This window comes from Myiozetetes cayanensis, unplaced genomic scaffold (genome assembly GCF_022539395.1).
Source record: "Myiozetetes cayanensis isolate MyiCay16 unplaced genomic scaffold, myiCay2020 scf2-11, whole genome shotgun sequence".
In the NCBI taxonomy this organism is placed as follows: domain Eukaryota; kingdom Metazoa; phylum Chordata; class Aves; order Passeriformes; family Tyrannidae; genus Myiozetetes; species Myiozetetes cayanensis.
This window is the reverse complement of record NW_026087411.1, coordinates 13,130,664-13,151,122: the sequence shown is the minus strand read 5'-3', so window position 1 is coordinate 13,151,122 and position 20,459 is coordinate 13,130,664. Positions and strand designations below refer to the sequence as shown.

Sequence of the window (20,459 nt, the reverse complement as noted above, 5' to 3'; positions counted from 1 at the left end):
AAGTGGAGGAAAGTACTGACATAACAGATTGTTTTAAACTGTCTACTGGATACGAAAGTCTACCTGATCGTCTCTGAGAGTGCAACTTGTTCTGAAGCCTAGAAAAGAGGCCAAACCTAAGTACAAAAGTCAGTCATCCAGCCTTACTAGTGGTCAAGCAAAACATGTAAGAAATGTGTTGAAAATGGTATCTTGAAACTTTCTAACCTTACTAAGCAAGAACCAATATAAAACTGTGGGGAGGGGGCTAAGGATGATCACTAGCTTTTAGCAATATGTTGCATGCCCTTTTACTGACAATAAGCATGTGCATATTTAAAGCTATGTAATATAAAATATACCTTTCACAAATATATTGTATGACATCTATAATAGATAGTTAATATGTTATCATTTTGCACACACATGCATGTATGTTCACACACATACACCTAATTGAGTCTATACCACTGCATATATTCAAATGCACCATCTCTTGACTGAATTCAGATGCCAGTCAGTATTAGGCTTGTTTAGTATTTAGCAGGAAACCAGTGAGAAAATACATTACCAGGTGCTGTAGGCATTTTGCTTTTTTTGTTGTTTCACTTTTACTACTTTTCTAAGACTTTTCAAGTGTCAGCATCTTTGTCTGTTCTCCAGGAGTTCAGAATTCTGAGGAGAGGAGCATAAGGTCATGTGAGTTACACCACTTTTCAGCAAAGGAATCTGAGCTTTAATGCTGATCCTTGGAACAGAGGGTAGAGGAGAAAGGAAATATCTTAAGCAAGCCAAACATTTTTGGATAAATAAACCAAATGAGGTGTAATGCTACTTTCATCCCAGAAACACGTATTTGTATATTTTCTAAAAGGAACTGAGGAGTTAAATATGAACTGTTTCCATAAATGCTTTGTAAGCAGCACTATTTCTGCCCTTCAGTTAAAACATGAATGATGATAGGAAATGATACAAATGAATGATTTTTGGGTACAGCTGGTGTACAGAATGCTTTGTTTAAAAGGTAGGACGTACACCCTATAATGGTGATTATTCTGTGTTCTCAAAGAGTAGTTACTGTTGAAACAATGCTCCAAATTTGTGTCAGCAGTGTAACAGAGTTCCTTTTGTGGGAGGATTTTATGGTAAACCACAACTGGTTTCTCTCTCCCCCAGCCACGTACTTGTAACTGCCAAGACATGTCCAAACTGTCTGTCTAGGATTTAGACACCAGTGTACTTGTTACCTGGTGGCCTTGCCGGGATCCTTGGGTTGACATGGAAGGCAAATGACCTTGTCTTTGAAATCCATACCATGATTTGAGAGTTCTTGTTTTGGTGACCATATGCTAGTGCTGAATGGACTCTTTTGTGTCCTTTAGGAAATGAAAGTGATAAAGGTTCTTCTTTCTCCATCCTGTACCACCTGTGTAAGTTAGGAGTTGCTTGCTGTCCTTAAGTCCACTTTCAGAGGCTTGAATCTTTGCTTAGTCTGAATATTGGCTGACCTTTATTTTAGGATCTCCTTTGTTTTCCTGGTTTCCTGAGAAACTGCATGTAGATGCCCTAAATCTTGATGACCTGCTTGTCTAGTTACCATCAGCCTTATAGTGTTTCTGCTATTCCTTCTGGTGCTTCCATAACAAGATGGTGATGTTTGCTGTCATTTGTACTTGTCTAAACATTTACATTACAGTTCTATATGCCATGGCAGCAAAAAATACTTTATTTAAATTTCTGCAGAGTGGAAGAGAAGACAGTACCATGCAGAGTAAAATACAGATATATTCCACTGAGATTTTTGTGAAGCACTGACCTGGATTGGGGGACAGTAAATTCAGAGATTCTTCATGAAGACAGAGGAGTATGACTAAGCAGACCTAGTCTAACTAGAAATCTCATCTTTCAAAAGCTCTGAGATATTTTGAAGTGACATTTTTTGAATGTTGTATGTCAGGTGCCAGGTGATAACATGGGTTATCTATTTTTAATGAGCCCATATAGGTATGCAAATAAGCAGGCATTCTTCTCTCTTGCGGAGGCAAGTTCTACTCATAGCTAAACTCTGCCTAGTACATATAATAACATATGATTCATACCAAATTGTCCAAATGTGCAGTTTATATATAGTCAGCCTTTGCTTGAATTCTCAAGACTGTTCTTCCCCTTCCTGGGCTTAAATATACAATTTTACTCTCAATTCTTCTGCATTCCATTAAAATCTCTTGTATTTCACTTGCATGTGTTTCTAACTCTGCTCACTCATCGAATGAGATTACATGGTCCAGTGACTCTGGAATTCAAGATATAATAATTGTTTCTGTATGGCTTTTAAATGTGTTTAGAAGGTATATAATTAACAATATGAACCTGTTAATTATTTTGTTAGTCATTGGAATGGTTTCCTTATGTGGTTCAAGCTTAGTTCATGTTTCTCAGTATTAAACTTTAAAACCTTAGTACAGATGACATTGTATCAGTCACACTTTATTCCTATTTTGAAGTTACCTGCTAGAGGATTTATTTTTAATTGGAAAAATATGGTCTGGAGAAGAGTGTGGTAGTTGGGGGAAAACAGACTTATACAGGGCATTTCTTTTTACCTTCTTGAGTTCCAGTGACTGGGAATCCAGTGACATGAGAATTTTTACCCAGAAAGCACAAAACTGCTACGTGCAGTTAAGTGGAGACCCTCTCTGAGAAACAGGATATTAGGAGACAGAATCTGTAAAATATGTGATATTTTGATTTTAATTTGCCTTCCTCTCTGTTTGAACAGCTTTACACCATATTCTCGTGGTAATCTAACTTTTAGTGTTCTTACCCCGGAACCAAATCACCGACCTGGTTACAATGATTTTTATAATACTCCATCTCTCCAAGAATTTGTAAAAGCTACACAAGTGAGGATTCATCTCCGTGGCCAGTATCATACCAATGAACCTTGGGTAAATTTCAGGCATAGGTACTACGGAGTTAATGAAGTTACAGTCAGTGGAAGGTAGGTGTTATGTGACTCCTCCCACACCCAGCACTACCTCTGACTACTGCACCTGTGCAAAGCATAAAAGGGCCTGCCTAAAATTTAGTCAGATGGTTTTGTTTTTACGTTTATGAATGAGAAGAGAATTCGATCTGAAGCAGTGTATCAAGATTGAAATTATTGGTGTACTGTGTTTTTAAAACATTTGCTCACATGTGATTTTACAGTTAATTATACTTATTACACAAATCTATCAAAAGCAGCCCTTTCCTTGGAATTATCGATGCCTCTAAGCAAAGGCATTTGTACAATGAAACGATGGCTTGTGCTTTACTGCAGTAACTTTCCAAGTTGTAGATTCCAGTCATGGCAATTTTGACAGTCTTAATGCAGAGTTCATTCTTTGTTTTAGCCGAAGTTTTCATTTCAAAATTGGTCAGTGTTACATTGTCTGTGACTGACAACTTTGTTGTATATGATAAGTGTGCTGTCTTGTGAAAGGACTAATTATACCCTATAAATAATATGCACTTTTGGCAATGGAATAGTTTCCAAGGATCATATGGTGCAGATTTTTGTTCAGTAGTATTATTCCTGAAATTATTTTGGTAGTTCTCATTTTGAGGGAAAGAATCCCATTAGAGGTCATGTTTACCTTTAAATTTTCTACATTGCTAATGTATTTTGATTATTGATTTAGATGTGTTATGATAATGTGTTTATTAAAATAGCTTTATCTTGGTGACAATATAACAGTAAAATAATTACAGCCGTAGTTTGCAAAGCTATGCCATGCCTCCGGAATAACAACCCTTCAGATAGAGTGGTATGGTTATTAACTAAGATTCTATACAGATTTTATTTTAGTAAGAAATGGACATTTTAACTGACATAAAATGTGTTAAATTGCAAAATTATGCCTGATGTGGTTAAGGTTTCTTGGAAGAACTAGAGCTGCACTGTAAGGCTTAATATTGGTGAATAATTATAATAGATTTAATAAAATTTTACATATTAATGTTGCATACTAAAAACAGTTTTCATTACATTTTATATAGGGTAAGAGTAGCTATACTAAATGCTGGTTTTTGTTTTCTTGGAAAGCAATTTTTGATGCTTAAAACTGTGTTGAGTGAAGTAGTTTTTTGTAGGTTATTGCATTTAAGTACATTCTCTTTGGTGACATTTATTTGTACTTAATAAAGATCCAGATTATGTAATACACAAAGTTGACTTTGTTTTCATATTTTAATTTTCTTCACTACCTTTTGTTCTTTCAGGTGCAATTGCCATGGCCATGCTGAAAATTGTGACACAGCTGCGAAACCATATAGGTGCCTATGTGTCAAGGAAAGCTATACAGAAGGAAATAATGTTAGTGCCTCCTTTATCTGTCTACATCACCTGTGAACAGCCTCAAAATTGGGATTTTAGTCCTGGGAAAGAGGATTCTGTGTGTTAGTCTAGTCCTGTCTTTTATTGGGAAACTTTCCATAGCAGATTTGTATTAATTAAGGAAACAAAAAACTTCCCCTCCTCCCCCCGCACCCCAAGCCATTTCCACCACAGACCATTAGGAGTGTTCAGGATGTTGTTAGAGTATTAGCCCACTTTCAAACATTAGATGCAAGTCTGAGTTTAGACTGTGAGCATATAGTAAAGTTTATGTCTCTGCTTGCTGTAGCAACTAGCAAATGTCCTGTAGAGTGAGTGGTGGTTTTAGTCTGGTCCTGTGGACTCCAGAGCCATTCAGTAGGTGGAATGCAGTAGGCACAGTCCTGGAGTTCAGCTTCCAACTTAGTTTCATTCGAAGGGAACAGTTCAAGTGATCCATGATGCAAACCAAAGCACATTAAATGCAAAATTATAATTTTCCTTTTTTTTATAATAGTTTTGTAATTCTTGGCCGTAGGAGAACCAAAATGGGATTGATTGTTGTAAGTCATGGTATGTCAGATAAATATGTAGAGGAGAGCATAGAATGATGGTACTAGTTTGAACTTATTTCATGCAGCTTTTGGGTTTCTTGCAAGCTGTTCAAATACAACAGCAAAAGCAGACCAATGATATATGAGTAAAGAAAGTAAAGATTCTGTCCCTAGATTAATTATCTCAAAAGAAAAAAAAAAAGAAAGGAAAATAAGTTAAGGTTAAGAAAGAATGACCTACATCAAGGGAATGAATCCCACATTCTCACTGAATGTTAGATTTCCATTGTGAGTACTTGTATTCCTTGTTACGTTTGTGCCTTTTAGAAGTAGTTTTTCTAAAAATTAAGAAGGGATTATGTGGAATAGCAACAATAGCCAAGGGGAGACTAATCTGCCATCAGAAAAAAACCAAGCAGTCAGTGCTTGGTGGAACAGAGCAAGGAGTGTTCACCTGTGAGCATTTGATATAGCTCTTGTGATGGGGTGAAAGATCTTCGTCACATTTCATAGGGGATTTAAGTTTTCTCGGTTTTTTAAGCTGAAGTGTAAGATCTACAATCTAAATGGGACTTGAATAGAAATTTCAAGTTTTCAGATGGGTCAAATTAGAAAAAAAAATTCAAACTGACAGTGTCCCTTTAATTAGAACACACATTGTGAAATGTTACTTTGTAAGGATTAATTATAAATATTTAATAAGATCTGGAAGTTCACCAAGCACTCTTGCAAGACTTATGCTACCTTATGAAAACAAACCAAATACATTTTAATGATGTATCTACCTTATCAGATATTTCCTGTCAATGTTAATGGGTTGTTCCACTGAGTGTCACATTTTTGAATTGGCATATATGCATTGTAACTATAATTGAAGTGCTTAAATTAACTGTATTAATTCAGAGTACTATAAGGATGTTGTTTAATTATTTTTCTTATTCTTTAATAACCATGTCAGTATCTATTAAATATGAAATAAAATAGAAGCAGTAAGATAGAATTAATATTCAGAAGTATGTCTCTAACTACTTTGAATTTTATCAAAGATTTACATTGAATCTAAACAACTTAAAGGTTTTGATTTTCATTTTGTAAGGCAAACACTTAAAAGCCAAACCAAAACCCATTCTGATTTTTGACTGTCATTGGCAATAGTAAAACTCCATCTTATAGCCTTACACCTATTTTTCAGGCTCCCACCCCATTGAATTAGGAATTGAAAAATAAATTTATTTATCTATATATTTTTTTAATTCAAGTAAGAAATTGATGAAGGAAGTTTCTAAATAAAATGTTTTTGGTAGGGAGGAGGAAAATGTTTTTGATAAGAAATTGCACTATCAGCAAGTAGTCTTTTTTTAACTTCCATCCTTTTCTGTCAGTGAGTAAGTCACCACAGCTGAGGAGGTATACGAAGGTTTTTGGGTTTGGGGTGGGTTTTCAGTATCTTGGACCAGAGATCAGAGATTCTTGAAAAGCTTTTAACATATGTCAGATTTTGTCCTTGTCACATTTACACTTAATGCAGCCAAAATTACCATCTTGAATTTGTCTGTCATATATATCTGGCTAGCTGTTGTGCAGCAAAGCAATACCAGAAATGAAAAGTTTGCATAATTCATTACAAATAGAAATCTTAGTTTAGTTATTGGCATCACCACGTTATGAAATTTGACATACCGAACAGATTTTTTTTGGGTTTTGGTTTGGTTTGGGTTTTTTTCCTGAGTTCTGATTTGGTGAAGAATGATGATGAAACATGTTGCTATGAAATTTGAGATGATGGAAAGAAGGTAATGCTTAAAAATGACTTGCAGATGTTGAGGGGCTAAATTATGAAAGAAGAGGAAATAAATCCTCACAAAGCTTGTCTTTCAATTTATGCAAAAAAATGTTCAGCTTCTTCATTTACAAAGTGTTCTGTAAATGACTTGGGTCCGACTTTGAGAAATAGCTCTGCCTTTTACAAACAGAAACCAAGGCACCAAGAGTGGAGTCCAGATTTTGGTAACATTTATATGCAGACTCATTTATAGACACGAGTAAAAGTATGTTCAAAAACTTTCTGTGATGTCACATGAAAAGCTGTAAACAGCCCATGAAAAAAACAAGACAGTCAAGGAAGGTCAGTCTTATCTTACTACTCATTGCTTCCTTTAAATGGATCATGTATAACTTAATAGAGAAAGGTAATGGCAAAATATGCAGGAATAATTGTTCAAATAATAATGGAGAATAGAATTTAAAATAAATGAAACAACTCTGAGTAATGCTTCAAAGGATATGAATGGAAGTGAGAGTGACTGGATACAGTAAAGGCTTCAGGTGTTCAGACTTTTACATGCATATAATTAATGGTCTTAAACATCTGCGGTCTGAAAACTGCATATGGCATTGTTGATTTATTAAGAATTATATAAATAAGGATTTTCATGTTGTTACAGAAGAATCTACGTAAACCTTACTTAAAGGTCAATCTGTGTCATATGTTGGAATGAATGAATGATACATAGTACCTGAGGAGCTGTAAATATTAACTACATTAAGTGGTCAGGCAATAACAAAGACTTTTAGCTTGCAGTAGGAATGAAGGTAGCAACAAAATGCACTTTTTGATACATGAAGTGTTAGGATGGAACCCCATAAGACACTCTTCATTTCTATTCTGTCTTCCTTAGTCGCTTGGAGTCACTTAGAGTGTTCTAGCTTGCTTTTTTTTGGTTGTTTTTTTTTTTTTTTCTTTTCCCCCTCTCATAAAACCTGACTTTTAAGTTTAAAAACCCTTTGGTCTTTGGGAAGTTCACAAGAGACAGATGTAGTTCAAAGCTCTGATAGCACATGGTCTTGACAGATAGTCAAATGCTGTAATGAGAGTCCCAATGAAAGCCATGAGGAAATTAAGATGACTGTCTTCAGAGCAGGGTGGAGCTGCCCTGGGACAAATATTATCTAAAAACCATGTACATCTTTGAAAGTTCAGCACTGGAGGTCTGGAAGTTAAATGCAATTCTTAACCTAATAAAGCTGTGACAAACAGCAGGGTTAGGTGGGAGCCCAGTTCACATTTTTATTGCATACACGTGACAACCACTAGGAAAATAATTGTTTCGCACTCATCGCCAACTTCTGAATGACTGCTTTTTTGCCAAGACTTTTCAAAGGAGGTTGTAGACAAGTGGGAGTCAGTCTGTTCTCCCACGTAACAAGCGTTTGGAACAAGAGGAAACAACCTTAAGTTGTTCCAGAGGAGGTTTAAATTGGATATTAGGAAAAACTTTGTCATTGAAAGGGTTTTCAGTGATTGGAACAGGCTACCTGGGGAAAGTGATGGAGTCACTGTCCCTGAAAGTGTTTAAAAATGTGTGGAAGTAGCACTCAGAGACATTGTTTAGTGGTGGACCAGGCAGTGTTAGGTTAATAGTTGAACTTGATGATCTTAAATGTCTCTTCCAACCTTAATGATTCTGTGATTCTTTGAAGTTCTGTTGAAGTTTTAAGCCACAGAACAAGAGATACAGTTCAAAGAGGCTCTGTCCTATGTAATCAAATGCCATCTTTTTCTTTCTTACTCCTTAGTGCTTGTGTTGCTTAACAATAGGTGTGAGCACAGGTGTGCATAAGTAACTGATCTAAGATTAAATCTGAAATGAGATGATGAATGCTTTCAGCTGCTGTGTGGCTAGCCAAGCACAAATGGAAACTCAGGGCTGGCAGGTTGGTAGCTATTCTTGTGCTCTTTTCCTTTCAAGGAGGACATATTTCCATAGACATGCTGAGAGGAGGAAGCTGCATGAGTTGGATGGCTTGGCTGGGAGCTTGTTTCTTTATTGTGCTTCCCAAGTTGTGCCATGCTTGAATGAACCCTTGTTTCGTGTTGATGCTGTGTAATGCTCATTTTCCTCAAGGAAGAAACAAGGGGAGAGGGAAGATGGATGTGGATGAGGGAAGGACTTGAATAAATTTGAGCTTTGTAATTTGTATAACAATAACAGTCAAGGTGTTTCCCTTAGTGTACATAAATTGAGCTACTCGCAACTAGGCAGCAATTGCTCTGATAAAGAAAGGCCCAAGTCCAAGGTCTCAATTGAAGACCTGCTAATTTCCATTTTGAAAACTCCTTTTTTTTCTTCACTGTGGTGATGTTGTGGATTTTTGTTGTTTTGTTTTGTTTTTAACAGCTATTGTTATCTTACCGCTTACCGTTAGATTAATTTCTTAAAACTGAATTTCAGCAGAGAAGTTCTTATGCTTTCATTTTGTCTCCCAAGTGACTTTTGCTATGAGTTGTGAGCAGTCTGCAATTCTTGGACTATCTTAAGCTTATGGGGTTTAATTCAGTTTCTTATTTTACCCACAGTTGATGCCTTCCCAGCATCAGCTGTGAGGGAAACAGTTTAGAAACTTCAACAGTTGCCTAATTGTCAGCATATAGGTGACATAGACACGCTGGCCTAGATATAATAGTGCTTGGAGTAATAGCCATGAAGAAAGATGAGCCCAATACGGGAACTGAAGAAGAAAATAGTTGCCCAAATAATTTACAGAAGCAACTTATTTTGAAGCATTTAAATTCTTTCCGAAAGGTAGAAATCATAATTGCCATGTATTTTGTGTCTTATGTTTCACTCACAAGGTCAAATGGTGACAGTACAAAGTACAGTTACTACAAGGTTAGTAACTGCAGTAACATTGTTTAAAGTGCATCCAGATGGATGCACTAGGTGAGTATGTCTTCATTGCCTCAAACACAGCAGGCACCATTTTGCATCCTTAGAAGTTTAGGTAAATCTGAATCTTGAGATGTTAGCCTCTAGTGAGTATCTAAATACTTAAGATTTTGTCTACCCGCCTTCCTTGATTTTGTTGTGTTTAATTAACTTAAAAAGCCTAAGATAATAATAATTAAAAAGTTGGATTTGTTTTCTTCCTATATGCGAGAAAGCATTGGTCTTTTTGTCTAAAACCAGTGCTATTAATGTTTAAATGGGGTAAAACACAGAACGAAATATCAATATAGAGAGCGTAACAGTATTCTTGTGAGATAAAGAAATACTAATTTCTAAGGAATAGTATTTTATTTATTATTTATTTCAGTGTGATCGCTGCTTGCCACTGTACAATGACAAGCCTTTTCGTCCAGGTGACCAAGCCCATGCCTATAATTGCAAGCTGTGTCAGTGTTACAGCCATGCAGTGAGCTGCCACTATGACTTAGCAATGGATCCTTTTCCTCAGGAGCACTACAGAGGCGGTGGTGGTGTGTGTGATAACTGTCAGCACAACACAGCTGGTAAGTCACACCAAAGAGAGTAGACTGTTTGTTTTGCAGTCGCTTTTTGGCTAAGTTTTGTGTCAGCTGAGGTTAGTAATGCTCAATGGCTGACAGTCCAATAAATTCTCATGTATATGTAGTTTTTAGCTATTCAGATAGTGCAGTAATAACAGTTGTGTCAGTTCCTAGGCCATAGGAGAATACTGCTAAAATTTGACACAATCTTGTATAAAAACTTTTGTGCAAAAAAATTTGAATAAATAATTAAAAAATATAGTTTCAAAGCAATTTTTGTTACATGTGCTAAAGCATTTAAATCCAGAATATCCGTTTTCTAATTGGACCAGTGTAACAGATATCTTAAAAATGTTCATTTCTTGCTTATTGGGCAAAGGTCTTTATTCAATGTAGGTAGTATATTTGAATACTTTTTAAAAGAGTTTTCTTCTATTTTGGTTTTCCTGGCTTTATCTAGTAAAGGGAAAAAAGAAAAGTTTCAGGTTCAATGATGGTTTTTCAAAAGAAAATGTATAGGCATTTGCATGGCACAGCTTTTATATAAGTGTGATATTATATAACAGATGGAAGTTTAATGGAGTAAAACATAGTTTGTAACAGGTTCATTGTTTCATATGCTCTGGATCACTAAATTGGCAGGTAGAGATGAAAGGTGCATTAAAATGGACGTCCTGAAAATTATAGAATTCTCTCAAAGGAATAGTCTTTAATTTTGAATTATACAGCTAATTTTAATGAATTGGAAGCCATAATGCATAACCTTTCTTTCATGCAGGAAGGAACTGTGAGCTGTGCAAGGATTTCCATTACAGACAAGCAGGTGCAGATCTTTCAGCCACTGATGTTTGCAAACCCTGTGACTGTTATGCAACAGGCACCAAAAATATGAGCCTTCTGTGTGATAATGTAAGTAGCCTCAGTACAGAAAAAGGAGAAAACATTTTAATCAGCTGGGTAAACAGCTGTAAGATTTTACAAAATGTATTTAGATGGTAACTGGTTTATAAAAAAATGCTGAAGTTCAGCCTTTTCAAAGTGATAATTGACTTAGACATTGAAAGCTGAGAAAACACAGCAATTTGAGATGTACTGATGGAGAGTTACTCATCTAGATCAGCAACAGACATAAAGATGCTGTAGGAATAGTAGTTTTGCCATGCTAACAGATACCTGTGCACTCAGTAATGTTAAGACTTCTATGTTTTGAGTGGTTTTGAAGATCTTTATGTTGTCTTAAAGTTACCACCAGGTTTGAAAATCTGGGCAATAAGCTGAGCCTGAAATTTAACTAGAATTAAGCTATTTTCCTCTGTAGTAAGACAAGGATTGATCTCCCTTTTAATTTGTAAAGTCCATTAAAAAAAACCAAACACAAAGTGATGCTGAAAAGAGAATACTGTCAACTATGCTTTTTAAGCCAGAGGACCTCACTGACACATAAAATGTCTGATAATAAAGCTATCTGTAACTTTCAAAACATTCACATTGAAAAAAGGCAGGAAAATTGATTAAAATCTTAAACATACATAAAGGATATATTGTGTTTCGTGTTCTATTCTTCTATGTCCTTTCCACTGCCAAACTCTAAATTTTGTTAGGAATAGGGAAGAAATATTTCTTTGAAATGTATTTTAAAGGTAGAATTTATTCTACAGGTAATTGAGGTAGAACTTCTTGAGCTTGTTGCCACTTTTCCTATCTCTTCTTTTTTCAAGACTTTTATTCATAAAGCAATCTCTAGGTTTTTTCATAGTATGCCACTTTTCACTGCATTTTATTTAAAAGTGGACTCTTGTGAATCCTGTTGTATTTTCATCCCCAGTTCTGTCGTGGTACAGATACGTGGTCAGTTTGACTCAGAGCACCTTCACATTGCCACATGTGCATTGGTGCATATTTTGAGTGACGTGCAAATTTACCACAATGCATTTTTTAAAATACAAATAACAATTATTTTGTAATTTTCAGTCTTCTGAAGGTGGTGCTTTTTGCCAGCAGCAAAGAAATGGAAAAAAAAAAAAGCAACTTACAAAACACAGATATCGTGTTAGGACTCTTTTTCAAGATATAGGAAGAACGAAAGCAAATGTTAATTTATGTGTCCACGGTTTGTGGTGAAATTTCAACATAAATCAACTTTAGATGTGATTAATAATCAGAGAAAGAATAGTTTACAGAAATCACTGCTTTATACTGAAATATACAAGAATGTTGATGAAGCTTGACTATCAAAGTATGAACAGGGAGATAAAATGGGAAAAATGGGGGAGACGGTATTGCTCAATAAAGCATCAATTGCTGCAGTAGAAGCAGAGCAGGGAGAAATGATTGAGAGGCATTAAAGAATAGATTAATAAGGCTGGGGACTAAAGGCTGAAATGAATTACATGAAATAGGAAGGCATCATGGACGGAAATGTTTCCAAATTTGACCTGTGGAAGATGGAATCATAAGGAATAAGGACCCTACTCATGAAAGTTAATTGTCACATCACATTGATAATTTTCAAGGAAATTTGCCAAAAATGGGGCAGAATACACTTTTACTGCATAACTCACCGCTTTCTTCGGGTCATCAACATTTTTTTCGTTTTGCAAAGTGCCACTTGTGTCACTAAGTTCCAAGGGATAGAGAGTTCCAAAATTAATCCATTGAATCACAAATTAATCTATTGAATCCCACAGAAAGAATGTTTACTCATCAAATACACTATTATTCACGTAGATAGTTTACAAGATGGGTAGAAGAGCTTACTGTACCACGGTTACTACCATCTCAGTCTTTCGGACTGATCTTGAGAACTTTATGCCTGTTCACCTTTTACACTCTCCCCTTGGTGAGAAATGCACGTAAGTATGTAGCATTTCTCCCTTGCATAGTTTCTCAGTTCTCATATATCTGAGGATCACACCCACTTAGAGATCAGTGTGTGACTTAATTTTTATTTTAAAGTGCAAACTAACATATTAAAAACTTCAAGATTTTAACTTCACAGCTTATAGTAATGAGTGGCATTTCAGAAGGGTGGTGTGGCAGTGCATTCATGAGCAGTTCATTAGGTGTTTTGCAGGGAGAGATCTTTCTTTGAGTCTGGTGAGTACAAGAGACAATCGTTACAGCCTGATAAGCTGTCCACTTCTTTTCTGGTTATTGACATTTAATCAGTGTAGAAAAGATGGTTGCATCCTCTTTGTGAATGTTTGTCACAAAATATTTCAAACAATCAGAAAGTCCAGATGAACTATTTGAGGTGCTGGAGTTTTATGAGACTCAGAGAAGAATTAGCTGCTTTCTTCCCTTCTCCCTAACCATTCACACATGAGAAAATTCTACCAGAATACTACTGATGTGATCATTCTTGTTCTGTATGGAGAGCTGGAGATTAATTTCTTCTGGCCCTTATACCACCTTTACTCATTTTCCTGTGCTGCTTTTTACCCAGACTGCTCTACAAATGCTTATGTATTCAATCAGGCATGGCAATCTGTAGTCCTTTCATGATTCTATTACAATAAACCATATATAAAACTGGGGGACAAAAGCACTCTTTTCCTGGGCATTTGATTTTTAGGCAAATCTGGAAGTGGTGCTATTGCTTTTACCTAATCTTTGGAAGTACCATTCTGGTCTCAGTGAATATAGATGTCTTTCTTTACTCAGTTTTTGATGATTTTTAAAAATTTACTCTTGACATCCAAATAAATATGTATCATGTACTTATTGTTGCAAGGAAATGGTATTTTACTGCAGAGGCTATTGTTCAGAGTTGCAAAGACTTAATTGCCTCCTGTCAAGGTGGCAGCTGTATTGTCGCATCTTGCAAGAAAACTCTTTCTAAGGTAAGAAAATGACCAAAATGTTAGTTACTGTTTTCTGTGAAGAGTCAAATGAAAGCGGATTACAATACTACCAAGTGTACAGATTTCAAGTGAATAGGCTTCAGATTTCTCCTTTCTGTACACTCCCTAAATATTTCTTTTTTGAGTTTCATATTTTTTCACTAAGAATTTTGAATGTTTCATCTAATTTTATTTTATGCATAGTGAAAAGATAGCTATGCATTTGTGTATATATATACATATATTTTAAACCAAAATAGTATTTCTACTTCTGTTTTCATTTCTGAGTTAATTCTTTTATTTAAAATTAGAATGAGCATTTTCCTGTTCTCATTTATCCACCTACACTCTTTTCAACCCATTTATTACAAGGGAAAAAACATAGGTTAAAGCAGTTAATTAAGGGCATTTTGGGCAACAGATGTGCCAAATAGAGTAAGGAATCTATAGGATACCAATGTGTAAATCTAAAGCACAAGCTTAGTGGAGTCCTTAAAAAATCAAGGCATAAAACACTGTGTGTCCTCTGAATCCTGGATTTACCTTCATAGAAGGCCTTAACCCTATTGCTAAAGTGAAGGAAAATGAGCTTTTTATGTTTCATAATTCTATAGCTTTATTTCTGATGGACTTTTTACAGTGGAAATCTTGGTTTTCTGTGGTAGTTTTTTATTTTGGGTATTTGGTCCATTCCCACCCCTTGGAGTGTCATGAACAGAGGGTAAATGCCTCACTGTACATTTTGAGTAAAAGTAGTAGAAAGCTACTGACTTTTGAAAGTCATCATAAGTGATGACAAGAAGAGATATCAGGGGAGTGCAAAGGAACTTCATTATTGCTGCTTATTCAATTTTCAGTTCCCAAAGCTGACATACCGAGAATACTCTCAGGTATTTGGTGTCAGACCATTAACCTATGTGTGTGAGCCAGCACACCATACAGTTCTCATTTCCTAAGCTGAAGAAAAGGAAAGGAAAAGTCCTCAACCCCCTTGCTCCCCACTCCCACTTCATGAGATTGCAGACAACTAGATGCTGGGGTCCTTGCCAGATTTGCATCAAGTAAGAAGGTAGTGAGAAGTATATAATTAGCATTTATATCAAAAAGGCAGAACATTGAGACTGATACCAATCAATTGCAAAAGTGGAGATGGCAGGATGAACAGCAAGAATTTCATGCCAGATCTGAATACACCCCTGAGTCTTGCGGTGCCCTAAAACTTGCATTTTCAGTGGGTCAAGGGAAGGTGCTTCAGCCCAGGTAAATAAATGAAATTAGTAATGACTCAGCCAATCGCTAAAGATTTTTTTTTTTTTTTGCAAAAGATTATGTGTTTCGGCCTTCAAAACTGGAAGTTAACTTTGGTAAAGGAAACTTTAGAAAGGTGTCAGCATTACTTTTTTATTTAGTAACATCAAGCCTCATCTCATATTTATTCTCTGGAATTGGAGAGACTTTCTGATTACATTTCTGGCAGTATATTGCTTCTATTACAGACACCAAAGAATAGCAATTTTGAAATTATAGGCATATCTAAGGGGAAAAAGATGGTTTGAACTTTGAGAAAAACTTAGGCTACCTGTTATTTTAGAAAAATCCATTTTATACTTTAAGAATGCATATGGTCAACAAGAGCCTAAGTAGTCAGAAGTTGTATTTCTGATACTGTGATACGTCACTTGGTGACTGCTGTGGCTAAATAGTTTGTGGTACTCAAAACAAAAATTAAGACAATTCTTTCGAATATGTCAACCTTTGTCCTGGGTGCTTAAATCTTTTCTTAAGGCCTCATATCAGTTTAGTAACTGGGCATTGGGAGAGTTCCTGAACAGGCATCTCTTTGAATTTGTGGTTCTAGATGTGATGCATTAGATTAAAGTGTCCCCCAGTTAAAAAGTGGGATCCCTAGAGTCTAAAGCAGTGTGAACTGCTCAGTATATCTAAGATTTAGAAGCCATAACTAGTCAGCTTCCTCATTAAGGACAATGATGCTGCAGCTGTGATTTGTGCAGGAGAAGGTTTTGTGCCTTCGTTTTGTAACTGTTTACTTTCAAGGATATAGGACTGTTGTGTATTTCATACCTAAATTATAAATGGTACAAGGGATATATGTCAACTCGGCATCAGTGATTTCCTGTATCAAATAACAATCATAATTATGAGGTCCCAAGATACACCACCACTTGGTAGTATTTTCATAGTGACCCATCTAGACGGATATTTTCCATAAGTCATTTAGTACCGAGATGGTAATATTAATATACAGGTTGTTTCTGTCTGCTTACTGTTTGGGCCAGAACCAGGCTTCTCAGGCATAAGCAACAGGAGAACAGATTGCTTTCTGCTCTTCTATAACCAGCATAAAAAAAAGTATTTTTCTTTAAATGACAGATAGCATTTGAATCAGGGGGAGGAGGGGGAAGGTTCAGTAGTATCTCCAGTACACAACTGGTGAAATCCTGGTTAACAAAATTTTTAAATATTAACTGCAACCAATATTCTTACTGATCCCATAGTTTCCAGAGTAAACTAGATTTACAGAAATAATAATAGTAATAACAACAGTAACCACTTAGTTTCATATTTCACTTAGATTTTTGTGTAGAATACATAAAAATATGTATTACAGAAATGGCTTATTCTACCCATTTTGATGTAGATTTCTGTGTTTTAACCTGTGATGCCTGTTTCTGCAGCATTATAAATATTTGTCAGCTTGTACAACTTCTTTGTAACAGTATTTGTTGCCAAGCATTTCCCAGACTATTTTCATGCTTCTCTGTCTGTAGAGAGAGATAAAAGATACTATTTTTCTATATTTCCTATTTTTTAACCAGATTTTCCCCAAATTAAACCCAATTATTATTTATATGTGAAGATCTCCAAATGCTTTTGTTGGCTGTATCCTGGGGAAAATTTGAATCTTTCAGGTGACCAAACATTTCTCCCTCATTTGAAGAGTTACATTTATTCTTCGAGCATAATTTTTTTTACCCTATTAAGAGAAAGCTGGGGGACATACATTTTCTGCAACTGAATGTGATGAAAATTACTGCTTCATGTAATAGCTTGACACAAAATTATGCTGAACATACTGGTTTCTTTGCTCCTCTTAGCACTTAGAAATATTTCACGTGTTGCATCAGGAAAGAGCTACTGTTTGATCACAGTTAGCTTCAACTTCGATGTATTCAGGATAAGAACAGCTATATGCATGAAGTGAGACTCATCTAGCACAGTATCCTCTCTGATAGTTACCATAAGGATGATCCTTCTGTGATATACTTTTCTATATTCCAGCTGTTTATGGGTTTGGGGCTTCCTGAGACAAACTCAGGGTTTTCCCCTGAGTGGCCATATTTGGTGTCCACATATACATGTGGAATATGTATATGGAATTAATCTAACTTGTTTTTTAATGCCGTTCAAAAAAAGTGTATTTTTCTATACACTTGTAGTGTATGTGCTTTCATTATTTTAAGTTTACTTTCTTATGATTTCCTGGATTCTTGGGATTTCTATCTTGTGAGAAATAATGAATATTCATTCTGTAAGCCATTCATGATTTTACAGCCATGCATTCCTTTCGTCTTAGTCATCTCTTTCCAAACTGAAAAGTCTTCAGTCTCTTCTCATTTGTATCTTTGCTTATTCTACTCACTCTGTAACCTCTTTTACTTTAGAGAGGGTAACCAGATATACAAAATATGCAAAAGATTGATACACAATGGATTTTTATTACACAGTGAGATTTTCTGTAAACCTTTCAGTTCTTTTTCTAATAATTCCAATATTCCTGTCACCTTTATAAGAGACTCAGAGCTTTCAAATTATTTGTAGGGGAAATGGAACAGCTTTAAGATCTCCTTTCTGGAGTGGAAATAGATGATTTTGGACTCACTACTGTCTACCAGTAGTCAGCATTGGTTTCTCCAGGCATTAAGTTTGTACTTCTTGATGTAGAAATTAATTTGAATTTTTGATCATCCATTTGGTTCGTATATGTGATATTTCCAGATGTTGTTGACTGGAAGAAATGCAGTAGAATCGTGAAGCATGATTTTTCTTTGGAAAAAAAGAACCGATCTTTTTCAATATATCAAACATGTTTTAATTGCTAATAGAATACAGACTAATAATACAAAAAAACCCTTTTAGATTGTACATCTCAGAAGAGTCCTTACAGATTTTTAAGAAGGTTGATGTAAATTTTATAATTTTAATTCTCTTTTGCTGATACTGATTTAAGCAAGTATTATCTCAGCAATTTTATATTTTGGTTCATCTAGAACTTTAGTCTCATATTTAGTCACTTTTCAACTATGAGATTTTGCTGAAATATTTTCCTTCTGACATTTTGGTTTGAAACCAGTCTTAAAAATCATTCCTAATATAGACAGGTAACACTTCTTTCATAGTGAAAAGCTATTAAATTCTTTCTTTGCAATCTCTGTTGTGGTTCTCTTTCCTGAATGCTACACATAATTATAAAAGCATTAGTTGGTGATCTGCTTCAGCTTAAAGCAGAATTGTTGTCAGTGATAGATCCAGTCAGTCATGATTTTGTCTGGGTAAGTCTTGCTACCTTAGGGGACTGAAATTCCCCATCCTCTCTGGGAAGCCTGTTACTAATGCTGCCCTTTCTTTTTAGTGAAAAGTTCTAATGTCCACTCTGAATCTGCTAATCATACTACTTAATTATTTGTTCTCCACAGTGATTCTCTGGTAGTCTTCCTTTGCTTCTGACATTTAAAAAAATGTTTGTTCCCATCATACCTTAGGCATGTTGCTTGTTAAAAGCTCGTTTTTGTATTGCCTTACTCTGTTTTTAAAATTTGGTGTTGGTTATCCTACCTTATTTAACTTCCTTATTTTGATCCAGTTTTCACTGATTGAAAATGAATTTTTGCATGTAATGCTTTCCTTCCTGTGGTAGTAACTTTAGAGTAACTTTAAAGACTTTTAAAGTATGAGTTGAGTGCTATTGTGTAATCTGAGTATTCTGTGATCACTAACATAAAATATTTCTTTTGCAGTTATGTATTAGGTTATTTTTTTTTTTCATTTAGGTTTAAACTTAGAGTTGCTTTTCACATGTGAGTTCCCTGATGAATGGCTTTGATGCATGACTGGGTCTCTTATAATACACTAAATATCTAGATCAAATCCAGTCTAAAAGGTCATTATCTTAAAAATCCTTGTTGCTGTGTTTTCTGCTATTGTGATCTTTAGCTCTTTTTGTAGTTGCTGTTGTCTTGCCTTTTATAAAAAAATGTTGTCTTGCCTTTTTAATATCTTCATCTTCCTGAAAAACATGGCTGATAAATCAGTAGTAGATCTATATCATTAAATCATATTGAAGAGATTTTATGGACTACAGAATCCTTTTATGAGGAAAGGGTAGGAGTACATGCTTCTCTAACTTTCAGTATTTTCTACATTGAGAATTTACTATTAGATGTCGAAATACTCTATTTTATCATGTATTAACCAAGCTTAGAGCTTCATTGTAGATTTGAAGGTGTGATAATAACATTTATTTTAAATGGAACTTCCAAGTAGCTTTGTCTCTCCTGTTCTTTCAGCTTTGTTTGACTTATAGATTAAAGATGAAAAAGGCAACCATTAAGAGAAATTTTTGTTCTGGTAGCTATTTAAAAGCAAAGTATGTTGAACTGCAGCTGTTGATGTCGTAGATGAATGCGAGTTTTGAATCACTGTACTTTTTCATATTTGGAAATATTTGTGCTGAAAAAGAATACACTGACCCAAAGAAGATAACTTATAACACAGAGTTTATTGGTTTGCTGCCATCTGCATTTTCCAGAGCACTTGAGTTAGAAAAGTTAGTTTTTGTTCCTTGATTATGAATCCCAAACCTTTTGCCATTTCACATCTCCTGCATCCTGGTGTGCTTTGACTTGCTGCTTTTTGCCTTTCTCTGTCTCTGTGCCATTGCCCTTTCCCTGTGGTTGGTTTTCCCACCAAACTGGAAAGTGATGAATGTAGACATTTTTGGTGTTTGTTTTTTTTTTTCTGGCTTTCAGACACTGAGGTAGCTTTTCAGGAACCCTTTAATCTTGCACAAGAAGTGAGATTCGTACTCCCAGATCATGGTCCAGGCATAACATAGGATGTGTCAGCTCCTTCTGAATAGCAATGCTACCCATTTAGGCAGTAGGTGAGGACCTTTATATCCCTCCAGTGAAGTGGAATGTTTTGGACACCAGCTGAACCATGAAAAAAGGGAGAGGGTTTCAGATACTGAGCTGTTGGATCACATCTTTAAGTAAAGGAAGAGAAAATTTATCAGGGATGAATAATAAGAAAGGAAAATTTTCAACCGTGCTTTGTTCTTATTTAACTAACATTTTCATTAAAATAAAGAGGCATATGGTCAGAACAAAAATTGCAAAACTTGACCTTTGAAGATGGTAGTT

The 20,459-nt window shown here is 35.4% G+C and overlaps 1 protein-coding gene across 1 annotated transcript in view; it reads left to right on the top strand.

Annotated features, from left to right (window-relative positions):
* USH2A (usherin) overlaps positions 1 to 20,459 on the top strand; it is a 378,573-nt gene that overhangs the window by 39,109 nt on the left and 319,005 nt on the right. Inside the window, 4 exon segments of the mRNA XM_050315138.1 lie at positions 2,759 to 2,980; positions 4,243 to 4,336; positions 9,985 to 10,180; positions 10,956 to 11,086. Coding sequence (XP_050171095.1) covers positions 2,759 to 2,980; positions 4,243 to 4,336; positions 9,985 to 10,180; positions 10,956 to 11,086 — 643 coding nt within the window.